The sequence below is a fragment of the Vanessa atalanta genome, chromosome 17 (assembly GCF_905147765.1).
Source record: "Vanessa atalanta chromosome 17, ilVanAtal1.2, whole genome shotgun sequence".
Lineage (NCBI taxonomy): Eukaryota > Metazoa > Arthropoda > Insecta > Lepidoptera > Nymphalidae > Vanessa > Vanessa atalanta.
Window position 1 is genome coordinate 7,433,205 of NC_061887.1, and position 17,897 is coordinate 7,451,101.

A 17,897-nucleotide genomic window follows, 5' to 3' on the forward strand; every position below is an offset into this window, starting at 1 on the left:
TTACTATATGTAACCATTGGGAATGAAATTTAATTTTTATTAATTATTTTATTTCTAACTTTAATGTCATGTAAATTTCAAAATTTCTTAGTACATTATAATATAGCAATATATCTAAAAACATGGTGGACATTTCCAATGACCATATAATAATCAGCGGGTCTGATTACAACTTTTTAGAACAGATTTATTTATATTATTAAATATACAAATTGTATCTATTTATGCAATGAAATGTTTAACTTCCATGCATCCAGATAATGTTATATTGGTTTTTGATGTGTGTGGAATGATATTGAAAGTTATCTCTTCTGTAATACATTTTTGGGGTTGCCATCTATAAAAATATATCAGAATAAGATATTGATGAACTTGTGAATTATATTTCTAATTCGGAAATTATATTCTTCCAACCTACATGATACTTTTAATAAAATATAGAATTATTCAAATTAAATTAATACACATGGCAACCTAAGTTCGACGTTTGATATTTCCTTGTATGACGCTGTGTCTGTGTGTCCCCGATGTACTGAATCCAGTAGTTGTTAAATAGTATTGTGCAATAATTACTGTCATTTATGTCCTCTACGTGGATATCATGTTGAATCGTCAGTGTGAAATAAATTATAGATTAAAATAAAATGATAGCATAAGACGTAATATTTCTCTTTATACTGATGTTAATGTCCTAACGCATCAGCTAGGAGGCTTTAGGTACATATGTAATTGTAAATCCGTATAAATTGTTTTGTTCAACTCGCACACAATGTTTTGATAGCACAAATGTTATGTTAAACTCGTGTGTCGAAGTGACTCAAATTCTGTTGTCTTCCAAAGGGACGCACAGAAGTAATGCCGAGCGCTCCCACCGACCACTCGGCGCAGTGAACATTTCTGGCAATTTGATGTAAAATTGAAATTCGATACGCTTAAACTTAGCGTAAATTTTTATAAATTACTAGTCATTGGTGTCTAATGTAGATTTGTAACCTGACAGCACATTGAATTCGAACGTTTCATTATTCTAAATTCATGTTAGCTGTAAGTTCGTCATACATGTTCCACGATAAAGCATATCAGAGCGGTGCAGCCGCCCCCATGTCCTCGGTGCACTCCCACTGTACGTCTGGTAGCAAGTCTGAACCGCAACTAGTACCGCTTTACCACGTCATGAGCTTACCCTGTACATTTATAAAAATTATGTATCGTAAAATGTTAGAAAACTGAATTATATTTGTTTGTAGATCTAATTGCTGTTTACTTTCACCTTCTTATATTTAAACAAACATTTGTATAATAATCCATAATATTAAATCTAATAAAAGAAAAAATCATTCATGCAAAGATTGGCGATTATGGACGTTTCCTTTTTTCTAATTTAATGTGCTCGAAGTGAAATAAATAATAAAAGCTACCTATAGTATACTTGTATTGTTTTGTTCTGGTTTGAAGGGTGAGTACCGGTACAAGGGACATAACATTTTAGTTCCCGAGGATGGTGAAGCTTTGGCGATGTAAATAGATTTATATTTCCGCCCATGTCTATGGACAGTGGTTCACTCACCATCGGGCGGCCCATTAGCCCATCCGCCTACCTATATCATAAAATATATACACAACATAACTCAATGCAACAGTTGCTATTATAAATTAGCACGTTTGTGGTTGGCGTATGAGGCTGCGTATCTTGAGATCCTTGATTCAAATCAGGATCAGGACAATATAGGGTAACAGGATTTTTTTAGTCAAGAAATTTTCAATATCAGCTCAGTTTAGAAGTCAGAATAGCTAGCAAACCCGTGCCGCGTAAAGGCCATATTAACCCAGTGCACCTCGTGCACGTGTGTTGACTGCAACACACATTTGTACAATATATCCCCTGCAGTTAACAGGTCACCTCAAAGGAATGAGCAATCAATTATATAGTTATATTTATTAACTTCTTTCAATATTTTACCATAATTACCTAATTTTACGTTTCTGAAATATTTATCAGAAAACTAAGAAAAATGATTTCTCTGCATCTCAACATTAAAACCTTAAGATTAAAGCATAAAGGTAGTACAAGTTAAAAGCCTATTTCTAATAAATAACTAACAGATTCACTATAATTGTTGACAAACAAAATGAATTCCCATAATTAAAGGTATCAGGGAAGATAAACCTGATTTCTACTATTACAAAAAAAGTATTGAAATATTATAAAATTATCGATTACAAAACATTCCCACCCACCACAGTAGGTATCATACATAAAACCTGATTTTATATCACTAATTATCTTTTTTGCTACAAATTGATAGTGGATATAAAATAAAAATCTAATTCAGAAAGTTCTTTATTCAAGAAGCGATTAAATTTTATAAGAGCAAAAGTCTTTATTTACAATAATTATAATTGAAGATTGTGTATCCTATATTTTTGGTTTAAAGTCCATTTTAATAAACATATTTTGTTAGTCTCAAAATATGTGTTATTTACAGTCCATTAAATTTATAATGTGCATTGTCTGTTTTCTGATATGATACATATTATGTGTAGAGAAAAAAAATACTTTAATTATTGATATATTTATTTTGGATATCTTTTTAAGGACATTCATTTCTTTTTATATCATATGGGTTCTGGTTCTCTACCATATACTTGCATTATTTTTTCCATAATTTCCCAGTTCTTTTCCTTCTGTAAGTCCTTTGTAAATACCTGTAATAATACAATAAAGATAAAAATTCAACAATAGATTAATGCCAATCGAACTGCAGATTTTTTCATAATTTTAAAATCAATGAAATTTCTAACTTTACTCAAGATAAAAAATTACTAACAGAATACCAGGCAGCATCATCGTCTAATGTGGAGGCCAGTGGAACTGATACTCCTAGCACATGCAATGCTAAAGTCAAGCATGCCACAGCAACATGAGGAGCTCGGTAATCCAATATTAAAGGGGAATGATGGAAGTCTTGCAAGAAGGCCATTGCTGTCCGAGCTATCGGTGCTGATCGCCACTGAGCTACTGGGAACCATTCCTGCAGCGAGCGTAGGTAATGCAGTAAATACCGATGAGGCGATGGTGCGTCCAAGTTAAAACCCAATAAACGTAGAACAAGTAGTTCAGCTTGAGCCACAGAACCTCTCCATGACCAGTATTCTTCGCCTAACTCTAAAGGTCCAGCTCCGCGATTAATAGAATTGTAGGCTACGTTCACAGCGTCTCTTAGCCTCACCGCCTCATCTCGCGACTTCCCAGCAGCACAAAGACAAGCTGTGCAGATGACGTAGCAGTCATAATCATTTTTATCTGCTTCTTTAAAAAATTTATGATAAAATATCGCAGCAGTAGCAACGGTTGCCGGCTGTAATCCGAGTTTTATACCGCACTCAAAAATGAAATTTGTTGCTAAACTGTGACTAGGAGCACTTCTATAATCAGGTAATCGCCGATCTCGACGACTACTTTGTAACGCCATTACATCAATCACGTCTTTCATTATTGTTTAATAGAATTAGATTTAAATCCAAGCCCTTAATACTTAGGAGTTATTGAAACTATAGCAACTATAAGTATAAGCATGCAAAACAACAAAATTTGACAAGTGAATGCACAGATAACAGATAGCATTACTAGAGAGTACAGACTAACGTAAAACATTGATGTTGTTTTATATAAAATATTTTATAGCAAATAATTAGTTTAATATTTTATAGCAATAAAAATTAGTATAAATAATAAATAAAGTACTATTTCTTTCATTTATTATTTCTCATATATACAATTCACACGGTATGCATCGAGTATGCATCAAGTCAGAAGCGTTATAAAAAACAATTATCTACCATTCAGAATTTGTATATCATCATCATCATCATCAGTATATATATATATATATATATATATTCGTTCGGTTTTATTAAAAGATCATATATATATATATATTTCAATAAAACCGAACAAATAAATTTAAAAAATATAAAAAAAAAATAATAAACTGTATGAAATACTAAAACTCCAAAAGATTTTATTTTTTTCTGAGATTATATATTAATAGATTAAGGCCATCTAGATTTTTAGTTTTTGTCCTTATTAAATTGTCTACTCTAAATTGTATTCTAATCGAAGAGGGAATCGAAAGATACACAAACTTGATGTGAAAAAGATAAACAAATTCATGTTATTTGCTAAAAACTCAGCTATATTGTACATTACTAACAGTTCTTGAGTAATATGTATTTACTTACTGTACTGTTCCACTAAACTACTTATATTCATACGCTTAAATTTTACTTTCAAAGTTTCGTCGACGTTCAAAACGCCAATTTTTGCGCAAAGCCATAATGAATATAACAAATTATTGTAGCTCTCGACCAATGATATCGCGTCAATTCGATGTCAAATGTTGATTATTTGGCTTTTATCCTCTTGTGGTTGGAATAGACTATGATGACTAGCTATAAGGCCGAAGATCCCGAGAGCCTAAATGTAGGCCACAATCAGTATCGGTAACAGCCCAGAGTCTTGAAATTGCAATTTGAATATTTATAAACTCCAGTGCCTAGAAAAGAACTCTTTTTGGTCGTGGCGGATTTGCCCTCTCATTGATTAAATCATGAGAGTCAGACATTGTAATTTTTACTTGTGTTTGCGCACTCAGTTGGCACTATAATATGTTTCGCGCAGTTGGCTAGTCTCGTAGTAGTTATATACAAGGTTGATTCTAGAATTGGGTATTTGAAATAAATTGTAGGCACTAAATCGTAGTAAACCTACTCGGTAAGTTACTTTTTACAGTTTTAGATGAAATTAATGATGTGTTTAAGGTCACACGCAGTACATCCATTGAATTTTGAAACACATGAATACCTAAAAAAACCTTGCTGCAGGAGTGACAATGCATACGGTATTGACTCTTTAATCATATTGTTTAATATATTAATTAAATTCTAAGCATGGTCGAACAAGGTTGGTATTTTTAAAATGTTTGCAAAGTCTGAGCGAAAAGCCTCGCTCAAAAATTTTTAAACTCGCTAAATATCGCTGTCTCTGGGCGGGATGACCACTTACCATCAGGTGAAAAAAATTTAACATTCCTTAAAATGCCGATGGGTATAACCTTGGGAGCTAATATTTTATGTCCCTTGTGCCTGTCGTCACTATAATCGGTTATCGGTTTTGTGGTAGTTGTAGTCACATAGCTAATGTCTGATTATATTATGATGCCAATGCATATTAAGTAAAGTAGTTCCCTTCTAATTATCTAATATTTGAAGCGATTCTTCAGACAAACTGCGAAATGTCTATTTTATATTTGACCGGAACTTTCTTAACTAAGTAAACAGAAATTTGGAAGAAATATGACATACTGGGACATACCTTTAAAATTTAACTATAGTACACGTACGTGTATAGCAGTTAAAATTGATATTTTATCATCGGCATGTAGGTTGCTAATATCACTGATTTAGGGACAAGAGTCGGCGCGGAAAATGATCTGATAATTCTAAGGAATTATTTTCTAAGGTTTTCTTATTTTCTAAGGAAAATAAGCTCAAGGGGCATTACAACGCCTTTTAGCAAGTACCGGCTTGTATTAATATTGTATTATATTGATTCACTGAATAAATATTGCCATAGACATATTAATATATCTTGTAGTAATTCAAGTGACCCATCCACAGATAACACTTTTTTTATAATATCGGTAGGCGGACGAGCAAATGGGCCACCTGATGGTAAGTGGTCACCACAGCCCATAGACAATGGTGTTGTAAGAAATATTAACCATTCCTTATATCGCCAATATGTAAGTAGATTAGTAGTTCAACCTTGGAAACTAAGATGTTAGTCCCTTGTGCCTGTAGTTACACTGGCTCACTCATCCTTCAAGCCGGAACACAACAATACTAAGTATTGCTGTTTGGCGGTAGAATATCTGATGTGTGGGTGGTACCAAGTGAAACACTCCATTTTGTAAGTCGATTAGTAATGCTAGGATCGCAAGACATACATGATGCTTTGTGTAGATTAAGTTCATTTTATTTATTATTTATTTAAAATAAAGATTTATCCTTCCTATTTGTGTGTTCCATCGTCAATGTGGGATGTGGTTGGGATATAAATGAGGTTTAAGAAATAAAACAAACATTATTATTTGAACATAAAAATTAGAATATAATCATTTTCAGTAATTATTTAAAATTATACACTTAAAGTACATTTATAGTAAATTCAATAAAAAATACCAGTGCAGACGAGATACAAAAAAGAGAAAATATTGTTTAATTACATCGTTGGTTAAATACTTCGCTTTCAGTAAATGCATTACAAAAAATAAGTTTTAACGTAAAGAAATAAACAGTTACAAAGTCACTCGATATAGAAAAATAAAGATAAGATTGAATCACATTCAAAAATTACCCACTAGTGACTAAAAATTTTACTCTCTTAAAACGCTTGTTTTTTTTTAATAAACGGGACCGCTCGGCGCGCTGTCTTCTGTGAAAGAGTTCGCGGACTCGACCCCCCCCCCCTCTCCCCTGCGGGCAGTCGGACTGCACCTCGCCGTCCCACACACGCGCTACAAGTTAACGTTACATGTCTTCAATTCTAAATAAGGTTCACATCGCACTCGGATTAGTTTCCACACGACTATATCCGGTGCGGCCACACTCGCCCTTACCGCGAATCTCAGACGCGAGTTAGTCAAGAGAACGAAGATCGTATAAATAGTGAGGTTAGTAATAACTTTGGTAAATATGAATGAAGCACGGTGATAACGTATTCGAGTCTCAGTGACTAAATTACAATGTTGAATATTAAAAAACAAAACTGAACGTCGAAATTCAATGCCTTCGGATCCGAAACACGTCGTAAATGCAGAGGGGCATCTATTTCGTCCCGTTCGACGCTAATTTATTTAAAAACTTCATAAACGTCCTCCAGTGACTCTAATAAGCGCAAGAACTCTTGAGCCGCAACATTTCAGTCTTCAAATAAGAAGCCAACGCACAAACCACGTGACGTGACTTTGCCGAAAGGTCGCTTTGAGCTTGCAGACGAGTCGCGAGGGTCGCGGGAGTCGCCGAGTAGTTTGTGCACAATTTTTGTATCCCTAACTAAGGAGACGTCGCGTGTTGTCGCGTGTTGTGGCGTGTGCGTTTCGGTCACTGTCACGATTCTTATAAACTAAATGTGATTCGAGCGAATAAACAATGCGGCAGTGTACAAAATTTACATCACATTCACTCGAAATATTAAAGCATACAAGTTAATGCTCAGCAAAGGAGGAACGCATCGAAATGCAAAGCGACGGGACGCCCGCTGCGTGCACGCCGGCGTGCGTTCCTCTCTAAATGTAGTATGAAGCTTACCTAAATTATGTATCGGGATTGAATGTAGAACTGCGCTAATTATAATTATTAGTTCTGTTTTACATACACATATTGTTACATAAAAAACCTACCTAGCAACAAGCGAGCGCCGGACGCTCGGGCGCGGACCACCCAGTGCCTCTGCGTGCCTCTGCGTGCCTCTGCGTGCCTCCCCTTACCTCTCCGGCCCTCCCGCCAGGTGTCCTCGGGTGAGTGGCCCGCGCGGTCACATGTAGGCGTTACATTTCCATTTAAGTAATCACTTTTTACATACTCATAAAACATAAAATGAAATTAAATCACCTAACTATGATAATAGTAAAGGTACTGCCTAATCGCATTATTAATTAATGTTTATTGATACAATTACTGTCCTAACGCTTAAAAGTAAGATTTTTTTTTATTTTAGTATTAATAATAAATTATGTTATATAGTTTATATATGTATAATATTGATTACGCCAATTCGCGAGTGTATACAAGTTTATATACTCACATATCTTACACATAATGCTAACAGAACCCGGTCCGGGGATACGTGCGATCCTGGTGACGACCGTCTCTGAATTTATACAATTTTAATATAACAATCGCTGCGTCGGCGATACATACTCCACCGCCCTCCGAAGTGATCATCAACACTTACATGACCGTTACCACTCATAACAAGAACTAAACGTGAATACGATCCATCGTTTAATAAGAGTACGCTAGACAAATAAATACCTACCATGATTTATAATTGCATAAAACAGTTGATCTTAAATAGCTACGTCTTAAGGTTACAGTAAACGTGATATAGAAAAAATATGAACACAAAAGAATTATATATATGTTTGTATATGGCATAAAGAACGTATTCTCTCGTAGGAATAAACAGTTTGTGCATAGTACGTCGCTTAACTTAAACAATACTTGACTTGTTCGAGGATACAATCTTAGCTTAGACACAAGGTATGCGAAACGAATCTCCTTAATCCGAGCCGGTTACAGTTTGTGCATTCAAAAGTTTATAAAAAATAAATTTTTCATCGTAAGTGATAATACCTAATAATGGAATGATATTTTGTAAGTTAAAGTAGGCCTGTGAACGTAGTCATGCGTATCACTACTGTTCTGCGCTAAATATTGGTTCCTTTCTGATTTTGGTCCGTAAGAGAGTGAGTATATAAGCACATGCGTCCGGAGCGACTCGTCGGTGCCGCGACTGGGCCGCGACTAGACCGCGACTAGACCGCACCTAGACCGCGCCTAGACCACGAACACGACCCACATGTCAATTTATGCCTAGCACCAAAATTTAGAATTGAACACTAGATATCTAAAATTGCAACTGCGCTGAACCGGAGATGCGTGTCGCGCAGGACGACCGTACGAACGGAAGCTGAACGCCGTGACGCCGTGTGGGCCGCTCCGGGCGGTCTAGTCGCGGCGGCCGCGAAGCTTACTTCTCGAAAATATATATGATACGCGTAACGAGCGCTCGCGTCCCTCCGTGCGGAGCGCGGCGGGAGTGACACTGCTGTACGACCACAAAAATACATTCTATGATAAATATTATGAAAAAATCGTTCACTGGTTCGCTCGCAGTAGCGGCCGAGCGCCGCGGACGAGCCGGCGACGGCGCCGCTCTCTCCAGGTGTCACTGATGTCAGAGGAATATTGTATGAATTATAGTAACGTGTCCTAAGATAACTTATTTTTTATCTGTATCCTTTTGACCGGTAGAAAATGCATTTGATTTCGTTCGTGGACGCGGAAGTCCCGAATGCGTGTCTGATGCCGGTCGCGCGGTGGCGTCGGCGGCGGTCGGTGGCGGTGCTCGGCGCTCGGAGGCATGGCGGCAAGTAATACGTTAACGAATAGACATTAAGGTTGAGAGACAGGCTCGCCGTAGCCCGCATTAACTAGTAGAGGCCGCAGCCGCGCAGGTTGTTGGCTATGATGACGTCGGTGACGGCGTCGAACACGAACTGGATGTTGTTGGTGTCGGTGGCGCACGTCATGTGGCAGTAGATCTCCTTCGTGGTCGACTTGTTCTTGGCCTCGAACTGCGCCTGGATGTAGGCCGCCGCCTCGCCGTACTCTTGCGCACCTGCGTCGGAAGCACGCGTTATATACATACTAAATATTATTACAGAGATTGATCGATAAACACATTCACTAGTTATTGAAAAATATTATTAGTATTGTTGTCCGTTTGCTAATATGTACTCCGGGTTACAATCAATACTAACAATTCCTCAGTATACACTTGAAATAAAAATGACTACAAACACACCGCTACGTAAAGATCATATTAGAGGTAGTTCTTACCCGTGTATTCAGGGAAGCAAATGGTGAGCGGCGACTTGCGGATCTTCTCTTCGAACAAATCCTTCTTGTTGAGGAAGAGAATGATGCTCGTGTCGGTGAACCATTTGTTGTTACAGATCGAGTCGAACAGCTTCAAACTCTCTTGCATACGGTTCTAGAATAACAAGTCATTTTTTAAATGATCTAGATAAAAGCGGATGGAACTAGTTCTGACAGGCCCAAGCGATATTCAAATCAATAAAGAGTCGTTTATGCTATACATTGTTGTATGTAAAAGAGATTTTATCACAAGAAAACGAAGTATTCAATGCGTTTTTCCTTGTAACAGATTTAATTATAGCACATACAAAAAATTATAGCACATTCGAAAATATAATTTCGAATATTTCGGTAGCGTTCAAGATAAACGATATGATTTTTTTTTTTTTAGATAACACAAACGTAGTCGGACTGTAATCATTTGCGAAGGAGAAAAAGTTATCTGAACGAAGTTAGAGTATTATAAACATTGATAACTAATCTACAAGTGGTACGATTGCGTAACAACCAGAAATATTGCACAAGTTTAAACGAAAACACTTAAAACGAAACGTATAATAACATGAATGGTACATGAATTACACGTAATAGTTTTCTTGTCAAAGGATTAATGTAGCCTTAGAAAATACAGCGAATATTTCAAAGCGAATATAAGGTACACTGTATTGCTTAAAGAGTTTACGTTGTTAACTTAGCATGTACATAGAATCTATAAATAGTACGAAGATCTCTAGATATATAATTATACGAGCGACTTTAAGTAGAAGAGTTTGTCTTGGTGGAAGGGCTACGAAACACTCATCAGTTATTGTACAACCGAACCGCAGTACTCAGCATTGTTTCGTTCCGGTTTGAAGAGTAAGTGGGCCAGTGTAACTACAGGCACAAGACACCTTAGTTCCCAAGCTTGGTGGCGCATTGAAGATGTAAGCAATGGTTAATATTTCTTACAGCACCATTGTCTATGGGCGGTTGTGACCACTTACCATCAGGTGGCCCATTTGGTCGTCCGGATTACTTAAATCATAAAAATAAAATAAAAGCACACGTAATCAATGCAGGACAACTTGGAACTACTTTAAATAATTCAGTTCATAATAATCGTTAGAAATATCGTTACAATAAACATTACAAAATAAGGTTATATTTGGTTATGGTTTACTATTAAAATAATCTATATTAATAAATAAGGAGACGTTTTTTTATTACCAAACTGAAAAAAAATCAATAGATCAATATGCGTAAATCGTATATCAGTTGCACCGCGAACATTATATTCGTACTCGCTCGAATATTATGATTTAAATAGAAAACCTATTCTCGCTTATATCATAAACTGAATTATTATACTTACAAACTTTACAACAAATCTTCATAATTCGTTTATTGAATCCTTCGTCTTGAAAACTCATTATTATCTAATTAGGTATATCAATTGATAAGACTCAAATAAGCAAAGTCTAGTTCTAAAAACTTAACTCGTAATCTAACCAGTACATCAGTGCCGTATGACACTTAAAGGCATTGACGTATGTACAATTCTGAACACATTCGTAGTTACAAGCACCACTTGTTCCTAAAGACATTGAATAAAGTATATTTGTATGAAGTTATCATTAAATGTATATGAATTTAATTGATTTACCGTTGTTTCATCTTCATGCAAGACCTGGTCATACTCGGACATGGCGACGCAGAAAATAATCGCAGTCACATCTTCGAAGCAATGAATCCATTTCTTTCTCTCCGATCTCTGCCCGCCCACGTCAAACAATCTGGAATAAAAACACGACTCATCAAATATTTTATTCGAACGGGACGAAACGTAAATTAGAATTAATTCAGATTTTTATTCGGAAGTTTTAAAACTTACTTGAAATTAAGGTTTTTGAAAGAAAAGTGCACTTCGACGATACCGGTGGTTTTGACTCTGGTTCTTAAAATATCTTGCTCGGTGGGTTGATAGTCTCTGGCACCTAACCGGTCGAGATCATCGAGGAAACTGAAAGTTAAATGTACACGATTGAGTATTACAAAGCTCTGGTTGAAATAGCCTTATGAATAAATAATTATATTGAAAGGTGGCAGGGCTCTGTGCAAGCCCGTCTGGGAAGGTACCATCCACTCATCAGATATTGCCGTGTAACTGTGGCACAGGGGACATAACGTCTTAGCTCCCAAGGTTGGTGGCGCATTGGCAAAGGTATGGTTATTATTTCTAACAACTTCAATATCTATAGGCGGTGGTGACCACGTTCCATCAGGTGGCCCATTTGCCCGTCCACCTACCTATTACACAAAAAACATGGTGAGTTATGGTTTCAAGTATGAGAACAAGAATAATAACAGGTACAGGGGACGTATTAATTCCTATAGTTGACAATGTTTTTTTTTTTCAGTGCTTATGCAATTATTGCCAGCTTTTCTACATTCACAATAATAATAAAAATAAAAAGTGTTACCGGAGTAAATATTCAATTGCTTAGTAATTATCATGATGGTTTTCGAAGTGTGATCGAATTAATGACATTATATGATTCGCTAACGAAGAGCAAACAGGAAAAATATTTTTACACAGTAACGAACTTGAAACACAAACTCGAGTAGTTAATTTGAAGTTTCAAACGCGAAGATATGTATCAGAGCGGCATTGCGATCAATAAAGTGGATTGCTAGCGGCATCATGTTAAAACCGAAATGAATGGAATTTTCATCACAGATTGAGTATTAATCACTTACGGAGGAGATAAAAAACTCAAATGTATGTTGTTTTTGTCACAAGTTTGTATTAAATGAAAGGATTTCTGAAATCATAAACAAAGTTAAGTAAGACTATACGTATGAATAGTACTTAATTGTTTCATACACTAAACCCATTCCCTATTAAATGCTAAGTATAAATATTTGAAGGAATCATCAAAGTCGTTGGTATGGTTTTTAAAACGTATCAAAAACCAACGTCCGTCATGGGTGCGTCTAATGCTATAAAGTACAAATGATAAAAAAAGACCATTGTCATGGACGTGCAATTCGAAGGGCGAGAAAGTACTAGAAAAGTCTTTGTTAGGTATGAATGTGGACAGGACGATGACTTGAAAAAAATATAATTTAATAAAGGAGGAACATACGCCTCTTACAAACAAATGAAACGAAAGCAAGCAAATGGTATCAACCATATAGCCTATTCCAATGGAAGTGGGAAAAAAGATAAACAAAGCTTAGATTAAAGTATTTCATGCGATTTGCTAATAACTCAGTTATATTGTACACTACTAAGAGTTTATGATTAATATATCTTTATTACACTTAACTACTTCTTTCCACTTAAATTTTCCTACCAAAATTCCAATAACAGTTTCGTCAACGTTCTAAACGCCATTTTTTCCCAAATCCATAGACGACATCATAGATTAAACAAGCTCTCAACCAATTCTACGCGTCAATTTTCTGTCAAATGTTGTTTATTTGGCTTTTCGAAATCCCAAATACAGGAGTGTGATTTCCAATTCTAAGTCTACTTATTATATGTTAACAGTAAACCCCAATTTCGGCCGAATCAAGTACTTCAAATAATGCAAACGCTAGACCAACGGCAGCTGGTATGAATCATGCTAATTAGATGACGATAACTCGTTAGATGACTTAATAGTAAAATATTATATCTATGTTGATATATCATCGGCCATTCCTATCGTATTGTCTCATATTATTCCCATGAATTGTTTTTATATTCAAATAATTTATAATATCCACTTGTATAAGATAAATTAAATACTATTAATAATAAAGAATACTAGCAACGCTCCAAATTTATTAAGGAATAAGTAATATTCCTATTCGATCTTCATTTTTAGCTTATCACTTGCGTTAGGAGTGGGGACGGACGGATGGGGTCAGGATCAAACCTGCTATTTTTTACATCGCTTGGCGGCCCGTAAACCATTGCGCTTAAGATGTTATATTTTTTAATAATTTATTTTAGAAAGCCAAAAGAACTAATTGTCCACCTGATCGTTGGTGTCTAAACGTAGGCAATTGCAATGTAACAACTATTTAGCACTTCTTAAACAGTCAATGTGCCCACCACACTATAAAATATATGTTATGGTACTTGTGCATGCAATACTGGACCACCCTTCCAAAGTGGAATTCAAAAACACGAACCTACTCGTTACTCGAAGTCGTTGTTAATCTAAGTTTTAATTTGGGTATTTTCACTACGAATCAACCTGCATAAGCTGTTTCTGAGTTGTAAGTTATCAATCATTGAGTTTCGTATTTCAAAAACGCACAGACCCCCCCCCCTTCTTAATACGAATATCTAATTAACTCGACAATTACTAATAGAATATGAAGGTAAGTGCTCTTAATAAAACCGAGCCAATTGTATTACTCATGTAATTTTATCGGTGTCGTGCAATTGAAGTACGTGTCACATTCCTTGTCTATATGAGACGAGGTATTTATCTTAGTAAAATGGAATATTGTATGATATACGTAAGTATATAAGTTATGTTATAAGTATATTTGAAAGATTGACTGATAGTTTTGTTTGTTTACGATTAAACAACTGAAGTTATCGGAATGGAGTCGTAGACAAGACACGTAGAGTGAGTAAAGATGGAGTACCGCGCAAAATCTAGTGTCTATAAAGGCTTAAAACTGCCTCATATTGTTTTTTAAGTTCAAAGATCTTTTAAAATGGATAACATTGACTTCATTGAATACATTTTCATATATTCAATGAAGTCAATATTAATCATTGAATATTGATGTATATTAATATACATACATATCGTCCGGAAATTTAATACGTTTCCAATTTAAAGTACTTTAGAAATATTTCATTATCATTAGTGGTTAATTATACGTGTACTCGTAATAATACCTCAAAGATTAAGATATTTATCCATTGTAACAGAGCGAGTATAAAAAATATGGTAGTAGAAGCTTGCGAGCATAAGTTTTCGAACACGACCATAAAATGTAGTCAGGGCGAGTCTTAGTCATGGGTTTTTCCTTTATCGACTTATGTAAAATATTGCGGCGACTATGGTTTACATGTGTCACAATATTTAATTAACTCTCGTTAGAAACAAAAACTATAACGACCAATTGAACGGCTAAAATTCATCGATGTGATTATGACATACAATTTCACGCGATTTCAATTTACGTTATTTCGGAAAATACAACCTTCGTCAGCATTCATTCGGTTTTGACAATGACGAGTCGACCAATCGAGACTTGTAATGAATTAATTCATGACCAGGCTGTCAATGAAAACCGTTAATTACCGTCACTAAATAAAATGTGTTGTACGGAGTGATAATTAAGGAGAACTATAAAGACGCGAGTTTACACTAGTCGTAATAAGAAAGTAAACATTTGTACATAAATTATTGATGAAAAACTAAATAATCAGCCGGTTTTTACATAATACAGTTGATATTTGTAAAGCAGACATTCGAATCGGTGCGCCACCAGTTGCAAACGGCGACTTCGAGTCGGGGCGTCGGCACCACATACATATTAACGAGTTGGAACCGACCAGACAACACGCGATTCTTGAATATTATTATATACAGGAACTTCACACAGCCGGGTAGCCTACAAATTACAAACGCGCCCATAATTATACAATTGGAATTCCCATTTCTATTTATTTAGTTATATTTAAATTAGGTAGGCAGACTGGCAAACAGGCCAAATGACGGTAAGTAGCCCACCACCAAAAGACATTTATACTGTAATAATAAATATTAGCTATGCCTTGCATTGTCATCCTTGGAAACTAAGATGTTATGCTCCTTGTGGCCGTAGCTATACTGGCTAACTCGCCCTCCAAAATACATTACAAGTATTACTGATTTGCGGTAGCATATGTGACGAAAGAATAGTACCTACCCGAGCTTGCACAAAGTTCTACCACCAAGTAATTATTATGTTATTGATTCCGACAGCTCCATTTAATCTGTGACGTTAAATTAGGTGGGTATACACATTTGAGATGTTCTTTTATCCATGGAAATTATTTCGATAATTTCGGTTATCATAGTAATATTATAATTTTTGAGTTATACCGTGGCTCGTTGCAATAGATGATAATATGAAACATTAGATCATTTCAATGACAATAGGTCGAGATGGTCGGCCACGATGAGTCAGTTGTGACGGAATCTTGCTACCAAGTAATTGTATTCGAATCAAGGAAATAGATCCGTCCGAGCAACTTACAGACCGTTTAAAAAATCGACTTCAATAACTCTGTTAAAGATAGTAAATATTTGTTTACACCTACAGAATTACCTTGACCAATTATATCGTCGTATTCATTCATAAAAGAGAGAAGTATTAATCTGGGTCGAATTAGAAATGAATAGTGTAAGATTAGTCAAGTTATTTTCACATAATATCTGTTCCTATTGTTGACCTAGAGAGATTATTCGCTAAGTGTCGTGTGAAAGGCCGGCAAGGCACCTGGTAATCGGCGAACCAAATGAAACTTTGTCCAACACACGCAAGCTTTTCGTGCTTAACTTGTTACCTAAGCACGTAACGTTATAAAATATTTAATAAATCTTCCTTAATTTGACACACATTTCCATAGATTAGCAATAACGATTTTTCATTGAATTTTTGTTTAATTATCTAACAACAATGAATAAATTATCAAATCTATGACACTAGCAAAACCTGACAGATATCGTGCGTGTATAACAAAACAAATAAAACTAAAGATATACTTTATTAAAGTAGGTTCTTGCGATTACTCTTGTATCGTTATTTTACATGATTAAAACAAAGCTACCATCGATTCGGAATGTAGATTCTACCGATAAGAATCTCTTTTTTATACAGTCTTTATGTAGTTATAAATACCAATTATGGCGGTTAGTTAAACGATAAAGATATTGACATACTGCTGCACAATCTACAGGTGATTTACAACAATATTCGACGGACAGCATAAAAACCTTCTCCATGACAAAACACATAATAAAAATATATCTCAGTGGTTGCCCGTCAACGTAGTCGAAGTCTATAAGTCTAGAAGAGATCCATTTGTATAGATAAAATGGAAAACTTCTTCCATTTTACAAAATATTTATAGACAAGTATCAATGTCAAAAACGAAAGTTAAATATATCTGAAGAATTAAGTAACATTTGGCATGTTATGAATTCGAAACAAACGCTTAGTTCAGCGTTCACCGATCGCGGTTTACGATCAAGGCTGATCACAAGTCTAGGCAACTGGCAACGGCTGGCGATCGGCCAAAAGGCTAAACCCAAACTCTACCTATACGGACACCCCTTGATATATGTCAGGGTTTTTAAACAATAGCGTGCAACAGTGTCTGAGGCTAACGACATTTTGAAGACGAAATGTTTTCAAAAACAAACTTTCTTAATCGGAATGGATCGTAACATTTCACAATATTTTGTTATTATTATTATACAATATTTTATGGTGCTGCCACACTACAGTTATATTTGAAAGAAATTTATTAAACATTTGTAGCAAACTAAAATTCGTGACAATTTTTATGTTTTCTTATGTGCAAAGCAAATTGCAACATAGTATGCATTTTTCCTTTTTTCTAAACTAAAAATAAAAGCCCATCGCGTTCGCTTTTATTTACATTTACAAATCTTTTTTCATTGCGACTTGCATTCTCGGGGCGTTTATGCAACACATACATATATGTATATATAAAATATCATACAACAATGTTGCTAAGTTTTCATCAGTATAAAGAGTTGAAAACATCTAACGAATCTCAACAATATCTAATATAATAAGCTAGGTAATGTATGTTTAAAAATATTTCAAAAATGCAGTGTGGCAACACCATAACGTATTTAATAATGAAGTAATAAATATTTTACTATCAATCGAATTCTGTGAATTTTTAGCTACATACGAGGTTTTTGTCTTTACTCGATTTGACGTGATGACGCTTTATGTATATCGATTAGTGGCATACAACAAACAATACATGCACGATGTTACTAAGAATTAAACGTAATTAACCCACAACTGTAACCTTCATAACATTTTTTCATAATAAGTATATTAGATCCTTCCACGTAAAACACATTCTTACCTAATCGAAAACACTCAAATAATCTAACTAGAACTCCAACAACCTTAAAATGAATCACTAA

The 17,897-nt window shown here is 35.2% G+C and overlaps 2 protein-coding genes across 3 annotated transcripts in view; both read right to left on the reverse strand.

The window, feature by feature from the left end:
* Nucleotides 1-2,355: 2,355 nt before the first annotated feature.
* On the reverse strand, nucleotides 2,356-3,596 carry LOC125070372 (cyclin-Q). Its single transcript, XM_047680214.1, has 2 exons — nucleotides 2,829-3,596; nucleotides 2,356-2,706 (listed from the first exon to the last, which is right to left on the reverse strand). The coding sequence occupies exons 1-2, from the start codon at nucleotides 3,492-3,494 to the stop codon at nucleotides 2,617-2,619; spliced, it is 756 nt and encodes a 251-aa protein (XP_047536170.1). The 5' UTR covers nucleotides 3,495-3,596; the 3' UTR covers nucleotides 2,356-2,616.
* Nucleotides 3,597-8,881: 5,285 nt separating this feature from the next.
* LOC125070615 (guanine nucleotide-binding protein G(o) subunit alpha) overlaps nucleotides 8,882-17,897 on the reverse strand; it is a 43,815-nt gene continuing 34,799 nt past the window's right edge. For both annotated transcript variants that reach the window (XM_047680561.1, XM_047680560.1), the window contains exons 5-8: nucleotides 11,600-11,728; nucleotides 11,372-11,501; nucleotides 9,688-9,841; nucleotides 8,882-9,466 (exon numbers count right to left, since the gene is read on the reverse strand). In XM_047680561.1, coding sequence (XP_047536517.1) covers nucleotides 9,279-9,466; nucleotides 9,688-9,841; nucleotides 11,372-11,501; nucleotides 11,600-11,728 — 601 coding nt within the window. In that variant the 3' untranslated portion in view covers nucleotides 8,882-9,278. The remainder of the gene's footprint in view (nucleotides 9,467-9,687; nucleotides 9,842-11,371; nucleotides 11,502-11,599; nucleotides 11,729-17,897) is intronic.